At 38.3% G+C, this 22,390-nt stretch overlaps 1 protein-coding gene across 1 annotated transcript in view; it reads right to left on the reverse strand.

Annotated features, from left to right (window-relative positions):
• Positions 1-22,114, reverse strand: part of WEE1 (WEE1 G2 checkpoint kinase) — a 34,608-nt gene extending 12,494 nt beyond the window's left edge. Inside the window, exons 1-5 of the mRNA XM_053720595.1 lie at positions 21,186-22,114; positions 15,177-15,379; positions 12,772-12,838; positions 12,332-12,504; positions 5,860-5,981 (exon numbers count right to left, since the gene is read on the reverse strand). Of these exons, the coding sequence (XP_053576570.1) occupies positions 5,860-5,981; positions 12,332-12,504; positions 12,772-12,838; positions 15,177-15,379; positions 21,186-21,662 (1,042 nt within the window). The 5' untranslated portion in view covers positions 21,663-22,114. The remainder of the gene's footprint in view (positions 1-5,859; positions 5,982-12,331; positions 12,505-12,771; positions 12,839-15,176; positions 15,380-21,185) is intronic.
• Positions 22,115-22,390: the final 276 nt, after the last annotated feature.

Below are 22,390 nucleotides of genomic sequence, written 5' to 3' on the forward strand. Positions count from 1 at the left end.
GCGTTCTGTCGAGACGCCATGAGATCTATCTCTGGTTTGCCCCAACGTCGAAGTATTTGGGCAAAGATCTCCGGATGAAGTTCCCACTCCCCCGGATGAAAAGTCTGACGACTTAAGAAATCCGCCTCCCAGTTCTCCACTCCCGGGATGTGGATTGCTGACAGGTGGCAAGAGTGAGACTCTGCCCAGCAAATTATCTTTGATACTTCCATCATAGCTAGGGAGCTTCTTGTCCCTCCCTGATGGTTGATGTAAGCTACAGTCGTGATGTTGTCCGACTGAAACCTGATGAACCCCCGAGTTGTCAACTGGGGCCAAGCCAGGAGGGCATTGAGAACTGCTCTCAATTCCAGAATGTTTATTGGCAGGAGACTCTCCTCCTGACTCCATTGTCCCTGAGCCTTCAGAGAATTCCAGACGGCACCCCAACCTAGAAGGCTGGCGTCTGTTGTTACAATTGTCCAGTCTGGTCTGCTGAATGGCATCCCCCTGGACAGATGTGGCCGAGAAAGCCACCATAGAAGAGAATTTCTGGTCTCTTGATCCAGATTCAGAGAAGGGGATAAGTCTGAGTAATCCCCATTCCACTGACTTAGCATGCACAGTTGCAGTGGTCTGAGGTGTAAGCGTGCAAAGGGTACTATGTCCATTGCCGCTACCATTAAGCCGATTACCTCCATGCATTGAGCCACTGACGGGTGTTGAATGGAATGAAGGGTGCGGCAAGCACTTTGAAGTCTTGTTAGCCTGTCCTCTGTCAGGTAAATCTTCATTTCTACAGAATCTATAAGAGTCCCCAGGAAGGGAACTCTTGTGAGTGGAACGAGTGAACTTTTCTTTTCGTTCACCTTCCATCCATGTGACCTTAGAAATGCCAGCACTAACTCTGTATGAGACTTGGCAGTTTGAAAGCTTGAAGCTTGTATCAGAATGTCGTCTAGGTATGGAGCTACCGAGATTCCCCGCGGTCTTAGTACCGCCAGAAGAGCACCCAGAACCTTTGTGAAGATTCTTGGAGCTGTAGCCAATCCGAATGGAAGAGCCACAAACTGGTAATGCCTGTCTAGGAAGGCAAACCTTAGGTACCGATAATGATCTTTGTGAATCGGTATGTGAAGGTAAGCATCTTTTAAATCTACAGTGGTCATGTATTGACCCTCTTGGATCATAGGTAAAATTGTCCGAATAGTCTCCATCTTGAACGATGGAACTCTTAGGAATTTGTTTAGGATCTTTAAGTCCAGGATTGGTCTGAAAGTTCCCTCTTTTTTGGGAACCACAGATTTGAGTAAAACCCCTGTCCCTGTTCCGATCGTGGAACTGGATGGATTACTCCCATTAACAAGAGCTCTTGTACGCAGCGTAGAAACGCCTCTTTCTTTGTCTGGATTGTTGACAATCTTGACAGATGAAATCTCTCTCTTGGAGGAGAGTATTTGAAGTCCAGAAGGTATCCCTGAGATATTATCTCTAGCGCCCAGGGATCCTGAACATCTCTTGCCCAAGCCTGGGCGAAGAGAGAAAGTCTGCCCCCCACTAGATCCGATCCCGGATCGGGGGCCCTCAATTCATGCTGTTTTAGGGGCAGCAGCAGGTTTCCTAGTCTGCTTGCCCTTGTTCCAGGACTGGTTAGGTTTCCAGCCTTGTCTGTAGCGAGCAACAGCTCCTTCCTGTTTTGGTGCAGAGGAAGTTGATGCTGCTCCTGCTTTGAAATTACGAAAGGAACGAAAATTAGACTGTCTAGTCTTGGCTTTGTCCTGAGGCAGGGCATGGCCTTTACCTCCTGTAATGTCAGCGATAATCTCTTTCAACCCGGGCCCGAATAAGGTCTGCCCTTTGAAAGGTATATTAAGCAATTTAGACTTAGAAGTAACATCAGCTGACCAGGATTTTAGCCACAGCGCCCTGCGTGCCTGAATGGCGAATCCTGAATTCTTCGCCGTAAGTTTAGTAAGATGTACTACGGCCTCCGAAATGAATGAATTAGCTAGTTTAAGGACTCTAAGCCTGTCCGTAATGTCGTCCAGAGTAGCTGAACCAATGTTCTCTTCCAGAGACTCAATCCAGAATGCCGCTGCAGCCGTGATCGGCGCAATGCATGCAAGGGGTTGCAATATAAAACCTTGTTGAACAAACATTTTCTTAAGGTAACCCTCTAACTTTTTATCCATTGGATCTGAAAAAGCACAGCTATCCTCCACCGGGATAGTGGTACGCTTAGCTAAAGTAGAAACTGCTCCCTCCACCTTAGGGACCGTTTGCCATAAGTCCCTTGTGGTGGCGTCTATTGGAAACATTTTTCTAAATATCGGAGGGGGTGAGAACGGCACACCGGGTCTATCCCACTCCTTAGTAACAATTTCAGTAAGTCTCTTAGGTATAGGAAAAACCTCAGTACTCGTCGGTACCGCAAAATATTTATCCAACCTACACATTTTCTCTGGTATTGCAACTGTGTTACAATCATTCAGAGCCGCTAACACCTCCCCTAGTAATACACGGAGGTTTTCCAGTTTAAATTTAAAATTTGAAATATCTGAATCCAGTCTGTTTGGATCAGAACCGTCACCCACAGAATGAAGTTCTCCGTCCTCATGTTCTGCCACCTGTGACGCAGTGTCTGACATGGCCCTAATATTATCAGCGCACTCTGTTCTCACCCCAGAGTGATCACGCTTACCTCTTAGTTCTGGTAATTTAGCCAAAACCTCAGTCATAACAGTAGCCATATCCTGTAATGTGATTTGTAATGGCCGCCCAGATGTACTCGGCGCTACAATATCACGCACCTCCCTCTGAGCGGGAGATGTAGGTACTGACACGTGAGGCGAGTTAGTCGGCATAACTCTCCCCTCGTTGTTTGGTGAAATTTGTTCAATTTGTACAGATTGACTTTTATTTAAAGTAGCATCAATACAGTTAGTACATAAATTTCTATTGGGCTCCACTTTGGCATTGCAACAAATGACACAGGTATCATCCTCTGAATCAGACATGTTTAACACACTAGCAAATAAACTTGCAACTTGGAAATACAATTCAATTAGAATAATATTAAAACGTACTGTGCCTTTAAGAAGCACAGAAGATCTATGACAGTTGAAAATTAATAAATTGAAACAGTTATAGCCTCAATCCTTGTAAACAACACAACTTTAGCAAAGGTTTAATCCCATTAGCAAAGATAACAAATTCTGAAAGCAGGAAACAAATTACAGAATAAACGTTTTTTATCTCAGTCAAACTATAATTCTCACAGCTCTGCTGAGAGAAATTACCTCCCTCAAAATAAGTTTTGAAGACCCCTGAGCTCTGTAGAGATGAACCGGATCATGCAGGGAATACAATGAGTTGCTGACTGAAATATTTGATGCATAGTAAAAGCGCCAAAAAACGGCCCCTCCCCCTCACAACACAGCAGTGAGGGAGAACAGAAACTGTCAGAAAAACAGATTAAGCAACTGCCAAGTGGAAAAATAGTGCCCAAACATTTATTCACACAGTACCTCAGCAAATGAAAACGATTTTACATTCCAGCAAAAACGTTAAACATAATCTCTAGTTATTAAACAGCTTTATGTATTTCTTACAGTGTAATTCTAGTGAAGTACCATTCCCCAGAATACTGAAGTGTAAAGTATACATACATGACATTATATTGGTATGGCAGGATTTTCTCATCAATTCCATTGTCAGAAAATAAAGACTGCTACATACCTCTATGCAGATTCATCTGCCCGCTGTCCCCTGATCTGAAGTTTACCTCACTCCTCAGATGGCCGAGAACAGCAATATGATCTTAACTACTCCGGCTAAAATCATAGCAAAACTCTGGTAGATTCTTCTTCAAACTCTGCCAGAGAGGTAATAACACACTCCGGTGCTATTTTAAAATAACAAACTTTTGATTGAAGATCTAAAACTAAGTATAATCACCATAGTCCTCTCACACATCCTATCTAGTCGTTGGGTGCAAGAGAATGACTGGGAGTGACGTAGAGGGGAGGAGCTATATGCAGCTCTGCTGGGTGAATCCTCTTGCACTTCCTGTTGGGGAGGAGTAATATCCCAGAAGTAATGATGACCCGTGGACTGATCACACTTAACAGAAGAAATATATATATATGTACTTTAATTACTTTACCTGCAAATGTATACTGCAGTGCCTTGCCATTAACCCTTTCTTCTTAGTTTTTGAATTCTAAAGCTCTAATTCCCCCCACACATTTCCTTCTATGGCTGTATCTATATCTATTGTTGTTTTGGTAGAATGCAAAAAGGCATAGGGATTATCTGCTAGAGCATGCCTAAAAGCTGTGAACTCAGATGAAATACAATGCCTGTGTTTAAACACTGATAAAGGGTGTGGAGTTGGCTGCTCCAGGCAGCTTAGCTATGTAATTTATTTTGCTTATTTTGAAAATTTTAAAATACTTGCCAGCAATTAAAAAAAAAAAAAAAAAAAAAATGTGCAAACTATTTAATTAATTAGTCCTTTTAGGACATGCACAGGTCTCAACCTGTTTTATGTCCCTTTAAAAGGACCATTAAATACAGTAGAATTGTATAATGAAAAAATGCATAATAAAAAAAAAAGACAAATGCAATAGCTTACTCTAAATTTTAAATTATCAGATTTCAAATACAAACAAAGAAAAGGGCTCAACCAGTAACGAACAGCAGCTCAGAAGCTTGTTCTATTGTAAGTTACCACCTGGGAGCAGCCTATTAGCCCAATTGTACTTTTCACATTCTCCTGAAGTTAATCAGTCTGATCTCGCCTAAAATGGTCAGTCCAGAATTATTATTTTTTTTAAAATAATACTAGAAGGCTGGTCCCACGTGGAAACTTGCCATACAAGCTACTGAGCTGTTCATTCATTGTATAGCACGTCTCTTTGGTATGTATTTGTATTATGACCCTGGGGAAGTCTCTGTAAGGGTGATGAGGAAAACCAAATGCGGACTTCAAGCCCAGTGTGCTTAGAGGAATATGGCTGCACCTCACCAACGAGGCCCAAAGAAGGCTGAAACAATTGTCGAGTTGCCATGTTCAGAGGAGGATTGCCTGATATTTTGGGGCTAAAAACTGATCTTGTTAGGCAGGATAAGACATATATATATATATATATATATATATATATATATATATATATATATATATATATATATATATATATATATATATATATATATATATATATATATATATATATATATATATATATATATATATATATATGTCAGGAAAGTTCTACTCTGTGAAAGCACAATTAAGCTAAAAGCGGCTACTCCCAGGTGGTAGCTCACCATATAACAAGCTACTGAGCTGTTTGTTCCTGGTAGAGAATTTTTATACAATATATTTCTCTGCCTTGGGGAAGTCTCTAGACCTCTCAAAGAGACATGGAACCCACATTTTCTTTGATTCAAATAGAGCATGCAGTTTTGAAACAACTTTTTAATTTACATGTATCAAATTTTCTTGTTCTCTTGGTATTTGCTGAAAAGCAGAGCGGTAAGCTCAGGAACATGTACGTATCTGTAGCACTTTTGAAAAAAATATTATACATTTGCAAGAATAGATGGCAGCAATTTTTCCTGCAATGTATTCTTACAGACATGTACACGCTACCTACCTAGGTATCTCCAACAAAAAAACAGTGAGAATGAAGAAAATTTGATAATGGAAGTAAATTGGAAATTGTATGCACTGTCTAAATCATGTTTTTGAGTTTCCTATCCCTTTAATATTAAAGCATGAAGAAGGCACAAACATTTGCTCATTACAATCAATGTAGACATTTCAGACTTCACAATCATAACATATAAACCAATAAGATTAAAATGTAAACTTACCATTACAATATTCATTTTGAATAAGCATATGATCATCTTCAGCCCATGCAGAGTAATACTGAACCACATGAGGATGCTGCCCAAGCACGGCGTGTGCATACACTTCCCTTAGAGCATTTTGTCTACAAGCAGAAATTATTTTTTTAGGAAATTTTGAGACAAAAATATTTATAGTTGTAGCAGCACCACATTCAACACACAAGTTAAAAGGGACATTACAGTACCAAATATTAGAAATGATCAAAGCAAATCACTGTGCAACTTGTTGAAGCGTTAAGTATTTAAAATGCCCTCTAGGCTCAAGGGAGAGGGGAAAATGCTCAATGTTGAAAGCAAACAAATGTAGCATACATCTATCTCTTCATTATACTTAAACGGCCATAACAATGAAAAAAAGAAAATTTATGCTTACCCGATAAATGTATTTCTTTTTTTGACACAATGAGTCCACGGATCATCTTAATTACTAATGGGATATTCACCTCCTGGTCAGCAGAAGGCGGCAAAGAGCAACACAGCAAAGCTGTTAAATATCACCTACCTTCCCTCCCAACCCAGTCATTTGACCGAAGTAAAGGAGAGAAAGGAAGTAACAAGGTGCAGAGGTGTCTGAAGTTTATCTATCAAAAACAGGACGGACTCATCGTGTCAAAAAAGAAATACATTTATCAGGTAAGCATAAATTTTCTTTTTAATGACACGATGAGTCCACAGATCATCTTAATTAGTAATGGGATCAATACCCAAGCTAGAGTACACAGATGATACGGGAGGGGCAAGACAGGGAACCTAAACAGAAGGCACCACTGCTTGAAGAACCTTTCTCCCAAAAGTGGCCTCAGCCGAGGCAAAAGTGTCAAACTTGTAGAATTTTGAAAAAGTGTGAAGAGAAGACCAAGTTGCAGCCTTGCAAATCTGTTCCACCGAATCTTCATTCATGAATGCCCATGAGGAAGCAACAGTCCTCGTGGAATGAGCCGTAACTCACTCTGGAGGCTCCAGTCCAGCAGTCTCATATGCAAAACGTATGATACTCTTCTGCCAAAAAGGAAGAAATAGCCGTAGCTTTCTGTCCCTTACGTTTTCTTGAGAAAACTACAAACAAAGCAGAAGACTGACAAAAATCCTTAGTCCCTTGCAGGTAAAACTTTAAAGCACGAACCACATCCAAATTGTGCAGAAGCCTTTCCTTCTGAGAAGTAGGATTAGGACACAAGGAAGGAACAACAATCTGATTAATGTTCCGATCAGAAACTACTTTAGGAAGAAATCCTAATTTAGTACACACAAATTACCTTATCAGAATGAAAAATAAGGTAAGGAGACTCATACTGCAATGCAGATAGCTCTGACACTCTGCGAGCAGAAGAAATGGCAACAAGAAATAAAATTTTCCAAAATAATTTACAGTTGCATGAAAGCCATATTTTTTCTTTCATGATTTAGAAAGAGCATGCAATTTTAAACAACTTTCCAATTTACATCTATAATCTAATTTGCTTCATTTTCTTAATATCCTCTGCTGAAAAGCATATCTAGATAGGCTCAGTAGCTGCTGATTGGTGGCTGCACATAGATACCTTGTGTGATTGGCTCACCCATGTGCATTGCTATTTCTTCAACACAGGATATTTAAAAAAGGAAGCAAATTAGATAAAAGAAGTAAATTGGAATGTTGTTTAAAATTGTATTCTCTATCTGAATCATGAAAGACAAATTTTGTGTTTAGTGTCCCTTTAATATCTAAGGAATGCATAGGCTCAAACAGAGCCCCTTGAAAAACTAAATTCAAACTTCATGGAGGAGTAACTGGTCTGAACACAGGTCTTATCCTGACCAAGGCCTGACAAAATGATTGTACATCTGGAACATCTGCCATATGTTTGTGTAACAAAATATATAAGGCAGAGATTTGACCCTTTAGGGAACTTGTCGATAAATAAATTCTAGGAATCCTAACTACTCCATGAGTAGCCCTTGGATTCACACCAATAAAGACATTTACGCTATATCTTATGGTAAATCCTTCTAGTTACCGGCTTACAAGCCTGAATCATGGTCTCAATGACCGAGTCAGAAAAGCCCCGCTTGGGTAAAATTAAGCGTTCAATCTCCAAGCAGTCAGCTTCAGAGAAATTTGATTTGGGTGAAGGAAGGGCCCTTGAATTAGAAGGTCCTTCCTCAACGGAAGTCTCCAAGGTGGCAGAGATGACATGTCTCCTACACAGTGTAAGAACGTCTCACATTTGTCTGGTCTGCAGATAATCTTGAATGTAGAAACCTGCCTCTGGGAGGAAAGTTTTTGAACTCTAATTTGTATCCCTGGGACACTATTTCTATTGCCCAGGGATCCTGAACACCTCAAACCAAAGTCTGAGCGAAGAAGGAAAGTCTGCCCCCTACAAGAACCGGTCCCGGGTCGGGGGCATGCCCTTCATGCTGTCTTTGATTCATTTTGGATTGTTTTCCCTTATTCCAAGACTGATTGGGTCTCCATGCAGGTTTAGACTGTTCCTGCTTGGAAGCATTATAGGAAGAATTTACCTTGAACTTTCGAAAGGAACAAAAAATTACTCTTTCGTTCTTTTTGTTTGTTTCTCTTATCCTGAGGGAAAAGATGACATTTACCTCCCGTGATATCAGAGATAATTTCCGTCAAGCCAGGTCTAAACAAGGTCTTCCCCTTAGACTTAGAGGACACATCCGTAGACCAAAGTTTTAACCATAAGGCTCTGCAAACAAGAATAGAGAAACCCGAAATCTTTGCTCCCAGTTTGATAACTTGAAGGGAAGCATCCGTAATAAAGGAATTAGCTAGTTTAAGAGCCTTTATCCTATCCTGGATTTCATCCAGAGTAGTTTCTGTCCCGAGAGCATCAGACAACGCATCGAACCAATATGCCCCCCACTCTAGTGACGGTAGTAATGCACACAGCTGGCTGCCATTGTAAGCCCTGGTGTACATACATCTTTTTGATTAGACCCTCTAACTTCTTGTCCATAGGATCTTTAAAGGCACAATTATCCTCTATGGGAATAGTAGTTCTCTTAGCTAAGGTGGAAACGGCTCCTTCCACCTTGGGAACTGTTTGCCAAGCCTCCTTAACAGAGTCAGCTATGGGGAAACGTCTTTTTAAATATAGGAGATGGAGAAAAAAAAAAAAAAAAAAAAAAAAAAAAAAAGGTATACCCGGTCTCTCCCACTCCTTAGCAATGACCTCAGAAGCTCGGTCTGGGACTGGAAACACGTCTGTCGAGGAAGGAACCTCGACATATTGTTCAGCTTACTGGACTTTTTAGGAACAACAACTACCGTGGAGTCGCTGCTGTCCAATGTAGCTAAAACCTCCTCCAGTAACAGACGGAGGTGTTCTAGCTTAAACTTGAAAGATACCACTTCAGTATCAGCCAGAGGAATTACACTGTCCGAATCTGAAATATCCCCTTCAGATGCTACTACGGTATCCAGCTCTTCAGGCTTCTGGGAGGGGACCTCCGAAATAGTAACAACTGTGTCAGAAACCTTGCTAACTGAATGTCTGATTTTCCTCTAACGCTTTCCCTGCAACATTGGAAAAGCAGACAATGCATCTGAAATAGTAGAAGATATGAGAGAAGTGATGTCACTTTAAGTAACTCCAGCGGGAGTTTGAGATGAAACGCAGGGCACTACATGTGAGGGCGGTAAAATTTGGGACGTTTGAGGAGAAAGCTGCGGCATATATTGAACCTCAACAGAAGACTCCTGGACAACATCTGCTTTAGAAGAGGTTGGCTAAGAAAAAAATATTTTCTCTAAAATTTAAAGTCCTCTCAATTACATGAGGAACAGAAAGGGATTGGTGTTTCCACATTAGCATCAAAACACAAGGTGCAAGTAACATCTTGCAAGGCCCCTTGGTCCATACTGGTTCACAATTAGTTAATTATCAAATAAAAACCTCAAATTTGTATAAAAAAAAAAAAAAAAAAAAGTGTGAAAAAAACGTTACTGTCTCTTTAAATGTGTAACTTTTTTACTTTGAATGTAAAAAACGTACTCCCTTGAACTAAAAGCAAATAAAATGACACCACTACACATCAGCAGCTCTGCTGAGGTGCCTACCTGACTGCAAGATCGGATAAACTGCCTTCTTTGTAGGAAAAACGATCTGGACTCGATAGGGGAAAGACACAGCTGCTTTCCGGTCCTAGAAACGCTTGTTTAACTTAGAACACGCCTTTCTGAGCAGAGACTGGAACTTTCTGACTTGCTTGTCCGTACACTGAGGAGCAATGAAAAGGGCACGCAACTCAGAAGGACCCGCCCATCGTGGACATTGCAAACAATAACTAAGTCTCCCGGTCGGTATATTGAGAGAAAAAAAACTGCCATAAGTGTAAAACCACCAGAGCCAACTGCCACCCAGTGCCTGCTTAATGCTGTCCATCCAATAATAAAGTGCATATTATATGAGCCACTTATATTGTATAATGTCGATAGTGAAGTGCTTCCTTTTTTTCTGAGTGTCCTTGCTCTAGCCCCAAAAATGATAAAGTAGTACTACCTCAAATGTCTGTCTGACAGCAAGGCAGTTCACCAGGATTGAGAGGTCCTCTCCCCCACATGGGCCTGTGAAAGAAAAGAAATCCCTGAGTAAATATCCCTCAGGTGTTCTGAGTTAGGGCAGCATCCATATATGGGAGGCGCAGAGAGAATTATGTCCCACAAGTTCACATTGCTCTAAAGCCACCACTGCTCTACTGAAGAGACTGATATGGACTACGGCTACACCCTAGGACAAAGCAGCACAATCTTGTACCACTTTTAAAATAATAAACTCTTAATTGAAGAATCTTTTCTAACACCTAACTTTACCACTTCCTAGCACTAACGTAGGCAAAGAGATTGACTGGGTTGGGAGTAAAGGGCGATGATATTTAACAGCTTTGCTGTGGTGCTCTTTGCCGCTTCCTGCTGACCAGAAGTTGAATATCCCATTAGTAATTAAGATGATCCGTGGACTCATTGTGTCATTAAAAAGAAAAGACATGCTCCAAATAGATAGAGCATGTAATTTTAACACTAGTGATGCACCAACTCTAAAAGGAATTAAACACGAAGTACTGCTTGGGAGCCACATACCACTGCTGGCCCCGATCAGAAACTACAGCTGACCCAATCAGCAGCAGTTTCTGCCCAGGACCAGTAGTGTTCTGTGGCTCATGGTGTGTAAAGGACTACTAAAAACAGTAGAATAGCATATCAGTAAATGCACAATATAGACAATGCAAAATATCTTAGAGTTCCATATAAGTAGTAGATTTCTGACAAATTGTAAGAATTGTTCTATTTTCGTTCCCACTGCATCATGTGACAGCCATTAGCCAATAACAAAATGCATACTTATAGTCTGTGATTCTTACACATATTCAGTAGGTGTCTGAGAAAGTGTGCATATAAAAAGGTTGTGCATATTTAGCTAATGGAAGTGAATTGGAAAGTTGTTTAAAATTGTGTGCTCTATCTGAATCATAAAAGTTTAATTTAATTTTGACTTTAGTGTCCCTTAAGCCCTTTTTGCAGTATTGGGGCCTCGCCAGTGTTAAAATGACTGTAAAGTTTCTTAAAGTACTGAACAGTATATACAATTAGTCTGCCAAACAGTGGCATTTTCATTGATTACATTTTCCTAAGACTCTTTTATTGGTAATATTTTACTAAAAAAGCTTCTTAGAAAAATGTAATCAATGAAAGTGCCCCTGTTTAGTAGACTAATTGTATATACACTTCAGTACTTTAAGAGACTTTTATAATCACTTGAAAGTTAAAAGTTCTTAGCGAATGTCATTTTTCATTACATGAAGTTTAAATGATTTGCAAGATTTTATTGTGTTTTTAAAGGGACACTCAAGTCAAAATTAAAAATCCATGCTTCAGATAGCAATTTTAAACAACTTTCCAATTTACTTCCATTAACAAAATGATTTTGTTTTTAATATATAGTTACACTTTGAGTCACCAGCTCCTACTGAGGTGTGCAAGAATTCACAGAATGTACGTATATGTATTTGTGATTGGCTGATGGCTGTCACATGATAAAGGTGGAGTGAAAATAGAAATAACTGAAATTTGTCAGGGAAAAAAAACCCAAAAAACTACTACTCATTTGAAGTTCAGACTAAATGCTACGGCATAATCTTTTCTTCATGTATTTGTAGAATCTACTGTATTTACTGGTCCTGTAGTATTCACAATCAAATTTCACAGCAAACTCATACATCTAGCTTTGCTGGGAGAGCCTCAAGACTGCACTGTAAAGTTAAAAACAGTAGGCATAAACAATTGTCAGGAGATACAAAATGATTACCACTAAATTTCATATAAATACAACTAACATATGGAGGGGGATAAAACACCATAAAAAAGTCACATGGAATTTTTTTTGTTGTAATTATTTCATGTTATTTTATACAAAACAGTCATACTTACTCATCAACTGATCCTGCAAGAGGTTTTTTTGAACGCTTGATTGCATAGATGCAGCCATCTAGTCTCTTTACACACTTAAATACAGAACCAAACTCGCCCGACCCAATCTTCTCCAGTTCATGGAACTCTGTTGCATATCTGGACTTCATGTTACTTTCTGTTATGGTGATTCTCTGAGGATTATAAATATTTGATTGGCATTGAAACAAACTAATATTGTATAACTTCATACAGATGAATAACATGTATACAGAATTTTTAAATGTTCATAAGAATGACCCAAGCTTGTAGGTAAATAGTGTCCCATCAAAATAAATCCAAATTAAAAATGTACCTTTAGTGTTAATACTGATGTTTTCAGTGAGATAACTTTTCTAAGATCTTAAAGCTTATGTCATATTTATAAACTAAATATACTGCTTCTTTTAAAGCTTTCTTACCTTTGCAGGTCTAATATTTTCTTCTTCTAGTTCTCCATCACTCCCTTCCATATCTTCACCACAAGAGCTAGTAACAAAAAATAAATATATAAGAACTACAATAGCCTAATGCCACTCAAATGTAAAGGGAGGAAGCAATATAGAGAAATGTAATATAACAGGAACAATTTTAAATGCCTGTATTCAGTATATAGAGAACTGAGCTCCATGCAATTCTATAAGTGTTGTTATGGAAGTAGAGACTGACATTTATAAAAGACAATATAAGTACCTTCTCAGTAGCCTTATAAAACAGAGCCATGAAACTAATCAGGATGTGTGCATCTCAACAACAAACCAACTGTGGGGGATCATGCAGATTTTTTTTTTTTTTCCCCTTTAGAAATAGTTTCCATGTAATGCATTACAAATTTTATTTCAGGTAAATCATGGTCATCTTATTTTAAAAAAAAAAATGTACAGGCATACCTTGTTTTATTGCTATTTTTACAAATTGAGGGTGGCACTGTGTCAAGTAAGTCTATCGCATTTTTCCAACATACAGTGGATATAAAAAGTCTACACACCCCTGTTAAAATGTCAGGTTTCTGTGATGTAAAAAAAAAATGAGACAAAGATAAATCATTTCAGAACTTTTTCCACCTTTAATGTGACCTATAAACTGTACAGCTCAATTGAAAAACAAAACTGAAATCTTTTAGGTAAAGGGAAATAAAAAACTAAAATAATATGGTTGCATAAGTGTGAACACCCTTAAACTAATACTTTATTGAAGAACCTTTTGATTTTATTACAGCACTCAGTCTTTTTGGGTATGATGAATTTTTCATCATGGCACATCTTGACTTGGCAAGATTTGCCCACTCTTCTTTGCAAAAACACTCTAAATCTGTCAGAAAGCGAGGGCATATCCTGTGCACAGCCCTCTTCAGATCACCCCACAGATTTTGAATTGGATTCAGGTCTGGGCTCTGGCTGGGCCATCCCAAAACTTGAATCTTCTTCTGGTGAAGCCATTCCTTTGTTGATTTGGATGTATGCTTTGGGTCGTTGTCATGCTGAAAGATGAAGTTCCTCTTCATGTTCAGCTTTCTAGCAGAAGCCTGAAGGTTTGGTGCCAATATTGTCTGGTATTGGAACTGTTCTTTATTCCCTCTACCTTGACTAAGGCACCAGTTACAGCTGAAGAAACAGCCCCAAAGCATGATGTGGACACCACCATGCTTCACTGTGGGTATGGTGTTTTTTGGGCGATATGCAGTGTTGTTTTGCGCCAAACATATATCTTTTGGAATTATGGCCAAAAAAATTCAACTTTGGTTTCATCAGACCAGAACACCTTTTGCAACATGATTTTGGGAAACTTCAGATGTGTTTTTGCAAAATTTAGCCGGGCTTGGATGTTTTTTTTGTAAGAAAAGGCTTCCGTCTTGCCACTCTACCCCATAACCCAGACATATGAAGAATACGGGCGATTGTTGTCACATGTACCACAGAGCCAGTACTTGCCAGATATTCCTGCAGCTCCTTTAATGTTGCTGTAGGCCTCTTGGAAGCCTCCCAGACCAGTTTTCTTCTCGTCTATTCATCAATTTTGGAGGGACATCAAGTTCTTGGTAATTTCACTGTTGCACCATATTTACCTTTTAACAATTAGATCCCTCTGATGCTTTAGAAGCTCTCTGCAGACCATGGCTTTTGCTGTAGGATGCGACTAACAGCTGAACTTTATTTGGGGTTAATCAGAGGCACTTTAAATGATGACAGGTGTGTACTGACTCCTATTTAACATGATTTTGAACGTGATTGCTTAATTCTGAACACAGCTACATCCCCAGTTATAAAAGGGTGTTCACACTTATGCAACCATATTTTTTTATTTTTTTTTTTATTTCCCTTTACCTAAAAGATTTCAGTTTGTTTTTCAATTGAGTTGAAAAGTTTATAGGTCACATTAAAGGTGGAGAAAGTTCTGAAATGATTTATCTTTGTCTCATTTTTTTACATCACAGAAACCTGACATTTTAACAGGGGTGTGTAGACTTTTTATATCCACATGAATACACACACACTATATAAACATGAATACATGCATAGATTTTTCATACATACATACACCACACCAGCAGCAAAAAGATTGTGACTCACTGGCAGCTCAGATGACTTAGCATTTTTTATAGCAATATTTTTCCAGACATAATGCTATTGCGCACTTAATAGACTACAGTATAGTGTAAATATAACTTGTATATGCACTGGGAAACAAAAATATTAGCGTGATTAATTTTATTGCTATATTCGCTTTATTGTGGTGGTCTGCAACCGAACCCGAAATATCTATGAAGTACACCTGTATTAAAATTTCCCTAGCAAACTATACTAAAGAAAACCAATGGTAAACATACTCATTCCAATGTGCCCTCTTCCTCCTTCTGCAAAGCCCTTCTGAGGTCTGTAGAACAATGGAATCTGGGGTGAATGGATTAATGTTAACTTGAGGTGCACTGTACACATTCGGCTTCTCAGATTTATCCTCTTCATGAAAAAGGGAGCCTCTTCTGAACTTCAAAGAGCTGGAGACTATGCCATGAGCTTTTGAAAGCAAACTCTATTGCAAAATAAAATTAAATGTTACCAAAAAAAAAAAAAAAAAAAAAGATTCACCTGCAGAAAATCAGTCAAAAACTGTATTTAGAATTCAAACAAGGCTTGACAACTCTTTAGACTCAGAGCTACCATTCACATAATTTCCCTCGACATTTTTTGTTTATTTCTGAAGTACCCTAATAAAATTGACTTTCTGTAAATTTTATGTCTCTTACAGGTTTAAAGGAACATGAAACTGACATTTTTTTCCTTACAGGCTTGAGAAAAAGCATGCAATTTTAAGCAACTTTCCAATTTACTTCTATTATCCAATTTGCTTAATTCTCTTGATATCCTTTGAAAAGCATATCTAAATTGTCTCAGTAACTGCTGATTGGTGGCTGTACATGGATGCCTTGTGCGATTGTCTCACCCAAGTGCATTGCTATTTATATAACAAAGAATATTTAATGAATTAAGCAAATTCTTCTGGAATGATGTTTAAAATTGTATTCTCTATCTGAATCATGAAAGAAAAAAAAAATTGGGGTTTTGTGTCCCTTTAAGTGATGGTAAATCCTAGTGTCAAGGGATTTACCATAGCTAGAAATAAAAGTGAGCTTTAAAAGGGACAGTCTACAGCAAAATTGTTTTTGTTTAAAAAGATAGACCATGCCTTTACTACCAATTCACAAGCTTTGTAAAACCAACATTGTTATATTCATATACTTTAAACCTCTAAATTTATGCCCGTTTCCAAATCACTACAGCTTCTCATCACATTTTTTATTAGCTTTTCACAACAAAAGACTGCCAATGCATGTGTGCTATATAGATAACATTGTACTCATGCCCGTGGAGTTGTGCAAGACATAACTAATTGACTACAATACAAGTCAATAGATAATAAATAGCCATGTGATGGGGAGGGTGCCAGAAGAGGCTTAAATACAAGGTAATCACCAGTAAGAGATACCAATATAACCATGTTGGCTGTGCAAAACTCGGGAATGGATAACAAAATATTTGGAGTAGATTGTCCCTTTCACTATTCCCAAAGTAGCTTTTTTTTTAAATTATTTTATTGATTTTATACATGATATTTACAATCTTAAATGCCAAGTAAATAGAGCAAAATAAGAAAGAGATTACATTATAACTCTACATAACATTTCACATCAACAAAATATCACTTGATACCCTATTTGTAGAGAATGTCAAAAACACCGGCATCTGTACAACAATACTAATATGTCATAATAAAATTTTACCCAAACATTTACTTATGGTGCCCTTACTAAGTTAAATCATATTACATCTTTATTACCTATAGGCCTAAATCTTTAAGCCTATGCCTTGCTCTAAAATGGGTGGGAGGAGGAGGAAAGAATAAAAAACAAAACAAAAAAAAAAACCTAAAATTATAACAATCACCCTACTTGCCCACTGCTCCCTAATTACCAAATCCCTAATAAGACTATCTCTGTTCCCAAAGTAGCTTTATTTTACTGTGGCTTTAATGTAATTACTAAGTGCCTCAGGCCGCCCATGGAAAATAATTTATTTTTAGTGAGATGACATTTCCACCTCTTAGCCAATACCCGTGCTAGTCCATGCGTGTTTTGTGGACTCTAAATCAGGACGCCAGAGTCTGTGGCTCTCTGGTACCTGGGTTGTTAAGCCCTGATTTAAAAAGGACATGATACCCAAATGTTGAAACACTTAAGTGATTCAGCATAGTTGTAAAAAGCAGGACTAGAAAATATCACCTGAACATCTTTATGTAAAAAAAATATATATATAAAAAAAATAAAAAATGATTTTACCTTAAAGGGACAGTACACTAAAATTATTTCTCGCTTAATGTGTTTCCAATTAGTTTTTTACCAGCTGCAGAGTATAAAATGCATCAGATTTGCTTTTTTAAGGCTTATTTGTGTATATGAATTATTAGGTTGTGTCTTCAAAACACAAAATCTGCTAAAATGGGTTGAGCTTGCAGGTATAATCAGATCTCATTACTTTATCATTCAAAATACATCCTTCTTTATCTTATATCTGTCCATAAACCAATCACCAATACTTGGAGAACAATGGAAAATTAAAGGGACACTGAAACCAAATTTTTTCTTTCGTGATTCAGATAGAGCATGCAATTTTAAGCAACTTTCTAATTTACTCCTATTATCAATTTTTCTTTTTTTTCTTGCTATCTTTATTTGAAAAAGAAGGCATCTGAGCTTTTTTGGGGATTCAGACTCTGGACAGCACTTTCTTGGTGGATGAATCTATCTACCAATCAGCAAGGACAACCCAGGTTGTTCACTAAAAATGGGCCGGCATCTAAACTTAAATTCTTGCATTTAAAATAAAGATACCAAGAGAATAAAGAAAATTTGATAATAGGAGTAAATTAGAAAGTTGCTTAAAATGTCATGCTCTATCTGAATCATGAAAGAAAAATTTTGGGTACAGTGTCCCTTTAAAGGGACAGTTCACCCAAAAACTTTCTCCCCTTTAAATTATTCCCAATTATCCTTTTTACCTGCTAGAGTGTATTAAATTGGTTGCAAGTAGCTCCTTTACTCATATTTCAGCATTTGAAATAGCTGATTTAGCTTGTGGTTTCCCAACCTATACTGAAAGTTTTGATACTGGTGTATACGCTATTGACAAGCCTAATTAAACACAGCCAGCAGAAGAGATTACACCCTCAGTGGGGGGCATGATAGTTAAGTAATAAAATGATAATATTCCATTGTTCTCTATGTATTGAGCTTTGGTGTTCCAGACAAATATAAGATAAGGAAGCAAGTCTGTGTACATGAAAGTGATAACATAATGAGATCCGATATTACCTGAAGCTCAACCCATTGTAATAGGCTGTGGTTTCAAAGCACAAAACCAGCTACTTCAGATACACAAATAAACCCGAAAATGCAATTTCTCAAATATTTTATACTCTGCAGTTGGTATAACAAGTCATTTAAAATACATTTATGGAAAAACAATTTTACAGTGTACTGTCCCTTTAACATTGCATTACCTTAGGCAAATAAAAGAACTTTCAGCATAAAATTTATTATACTTCACGGCTGAATGTCCCCTTTATTTGTAGCACTGGTAAATCTTAGTATTTAAGAGTGGATCTCAAATTAAAGCCCTTTACAGCCCTTACAATCTCCAGACTGCCTAGTTTTACAGCTAGTCTCTGCATCATAGTGACACATGCAACCCTTACTTGAAAGGACAGGTGTGCTATCATTTTTTGTTACCTGAGACACTGCACATGCGCTAATTACACCTAAAACATCTGTGAAGTGTGCTGACATAGTTAGATTTTGCTACCCATGATAATGCCCATGAGCTAACGGAGAGGATCTTTATTCACTGCATTATTATTATTCTTTTTTTTTTTTTTTTAATATGTACAGCTAATGAATTTAACTCCATCTAAAAAAAAAAAAAATCACTAGCATTCTGGATATGTTTATACAAAGGGGAAAGTTTGCCATCACTAACATAGATCAGGATCAACAAAATCACAGCATTCTATGTAGGTACCATTATGGTCCCAAAAAAAAAAAAAAATGTAGATGCAAAAGGTAATATGCTTATGAGCTATGGATAGGACTTACTATGTAAAACACCATAAATAAGCCTAGCACTTGTGAACAAGCATGCAAGCTGTCTGGAGTTACTGCACACTACAAAATCCAATATTCATAGGGGTCAGTTTTATTTTTCACTGGATATGGGAAAACATGGTCAGAGTCACAATACAAATGTCTATCAATTAAAATACAGGTACAAAAATGGAATTCCAAAATCCAAACTTAATTAGCAAAAACTGCATTTTTTGTCTCTGCCTGCAAGTCAGTCAATCTTCTCTGTCTGATTTGTTGGTTTTATTGTGTGTTACAAAATGCAAATAATGGTCTATATTTAAAACAACAAAATTACCGGATTACAGTACTATGTTTCCATACGTATGTATACTAAAGTATTAAAAATTATATAACAATACCTTTAGGTTACATATATAAGCTATATTATAAACATGTCATTGTCTAAAGGACTTGGATATTGTTATATACACTTGCTTCCATGCCTTTTCCAAGCTGTCCCATGTTAAAATATACAAATATTCCAAAATCCAAAAATGTTCTGGTCCCAAGCAGCTTGGTTTAAGGCTTTTCTACCTGAATAGGTAAATAATTGATAGGCTGCACTAAAGAGACAACAAACACCTTGTATTTACAAGCTCTCTCTATTTGTTTTTCAACTGCCAAACCGTGCCCACTTGATGACTTATTTAGAGAAACCAAAAATATATACGTAAGTATTAGCAACACACAGTCACTTGAGCCCAAAAGATATGCAGGTAGCCCAACAATATTAAAAGGGACAGTCAACACCAGAATTTTTGTTTAAGAAGATAGATAATCCCTTTATTACCCATTCCCCAGTTTTGCATAACCAACACTGTTTTATTAATATACTTTTTACCTCTGTGATTAACTTTATCTAAGTATCTTCTGACAGCCCACATGACATTTTATTTATAATCTATTGACTTTCATTTTAGCCTATTAGTGCAGTGTCTACCACAAATCCACCGGCATGATCACAATGTTATCTACATGGTTTACATTAACTAGCTCTCCCCTGTTGTGAAAAGCAAATACAAAAGCATGTGACAAGAGACGGCCTTCAAGGGCTTAGAAATTATATGAGCCTTCCTAGGTTTAGATTTCAATTAAGAATTCCAAGAGAACAAAGCAAAATTGGTGATAAACACAAAATTTGTTTAAATTACATGCCCTATTTGAAACATTAAAGTTTTTATTTTGGACTGGACTGTTTCCTTTTATGTGTGGTATAAATGTATTAAACCCTATTTTTTAAAAAAGGTTTATAAAAGATAAGTGAATATGACAGTGTGGATTACTACGGTAAGTATTCAGGGAACTGTACAATGCGGCCATGAAGTTGATTAACTAAATCAGTTACCTCAAGCTTCAGTGAATAAACAGAAGTTAAATGTGCAACTGGTGGGGTTGTCACAAAGACATGCTTGAATAATTTTAGCTAGGTCATAGATGTAGTCATTTACCAATTCCGTTAGATCGTACAAAACGGAATCTAATACTAAAAGCTTCTATATCCAATAATCCAATTGCAGCTCTCACGAGTACATAAACTGAGTTTTTGTTATCAACCCCATTGAGTCACCATTAGATTGGATATTTTATAAAGTCACCCCTCCCCCATAAGCAGAGCACATTCCGAAACACAAGATGGGGGATGGGCGTTAAACCCCAGGAGCCTCCCATCCAGGTCAGAGATAGGGCTGACTCCACACCGTGTTCGGTATCAATGCTAAGTCACTAACAAAAAGTATATCCTCGTGCCTGCGGAAAAAAAATAACCAGGCACCGGTTCGCCATCAATGCCCAAACACACGTGAAGTTACCGCACAACGTGCTTCCTTGTACACCAGCCATCTTTGTAGTCATGGTGCAAACAGGGGGAGGGGTAGGTTCCATTCAGGCAGCATATGACTAGGTACTAAAATAACTACAAATCCCAATGCATAGGTGTAAGGTGGCAACAGTAGATCTGTGGTCAAACGAATATATTAACCTAAAACTTCAATAAAAAGTATAACTATACATCACATGATGATTGTGTTTTGGGTACACGTGTCCCATGGACGAGGCACGTCATGAAAAACCGATGTTTAGAAACAAACACAACCAGGTGACGGAGTAAACCGTACGATCTTACGTGAAAAGAGCGCACATTTGCTAATAGTCACATCTTACCTTAGGTGTATGAGGGGTGTCAAAAAGCCGCAGCTTGCGAAATGTTTTGTGGGGCGGGGTGCCAGGACAGTCCGGTATAGGAGAACTAGAGCCTTCCCTCTGATGCCTCCGATATCCCCGGGGGGACTGAGGTGGAGATACCGAGAGACGGCGACAAGATGTTCTAAAAGGAGAAGGTGAAGCGTCCATAAAATAGTCCCCGGGGGATTTCACGGGAGACGAAGAACCGAATCCTTCTTCTTCCTCCTCTTCTTCCCAGGAATCAGCCTCCCCCGCTAGGATCCGCGGGCTCCCCTCCTCGTCGCACCGCTGCTGTTCGCTCGCATTGCGGAGCGCGGACATGGGGGAATCGGATTCTTGGAAGGCCGAGTCTTCGCCGGTGCTGTTGCCGTCCTCCTCCTCACAGTCACTGGGGGAGAAAAGGAGTTTTTGGCGTATGATTGGCTTTCTGGGTGAGGAATTAAATCCAAGACTCATACTGTCAGAAAGTGAAGTACTAAGTTACTAAAAATAATAAGATGCCCGCGTAAAGTCCCGTAGACTACTAGATCCACCAGATCACCAGCAAAGCTCCAAACAGATGTAAATCCTCGGGTTTGACAGTAGACATATGTGGAGTAAACTGCAAGCAGTTACCATGATCCAAACAAAAAGAAAAATAAATCGGAGCGCTTAGTTCAAGCAGTTGTCAAACTAAAGCGACAGAATGTTTGTGTCCGTCTTTTTTTTTTTTTACCTCACGATGAAGAAAATAATGTAATTAAATCTCCAAACAATAGCGGTGAGATTAGACAAAAGATGTCTAAAGTGATTATAAAAAAATAAAGATATTGCCGATATTTTCTTAATTCAATCTGCGAATCTCGATAGAAGATAATTTGTTTTACATAACAAGCTGCTCTTCCCAATGACCGCCGCTATGGGGATTCTATGGCGCGACCGTTAGTCACGAGGGGGTGGGACAAGATCCAACCTATCAGATACCGAGATTCGCTTTCAAAAAGCCACTCAGTAGGCAGCGTCCGCGTGACGCTAATTTGGCGCGAAAGGTACAGTGTAATGGTGAAGGAGGAGCCGTTGTGTGTTACTGTAGTAGAAAACATAAATATGAGTAAAACGTTCAGGGACGACTAGTCTGTCATTGCTGTAGAAAGAACCTAAGAGTGTGTATTTTTAAGACCGCTTGAGGAAGTTTGTTGCTTCAA

Source organism: Bombina bombina, chromosome 7 (assembly GCF_027579735.1).
Source record: "Bombina bombina isolate aBomBom1 chromosome 7, aBomBom1.pri, whole genome shotgun sequence".
NCBI lineage: Eukaryota > Metazoa > Chordata > Amphibia > Anura > Bombinatoridae > Bombina > Bombina bombina.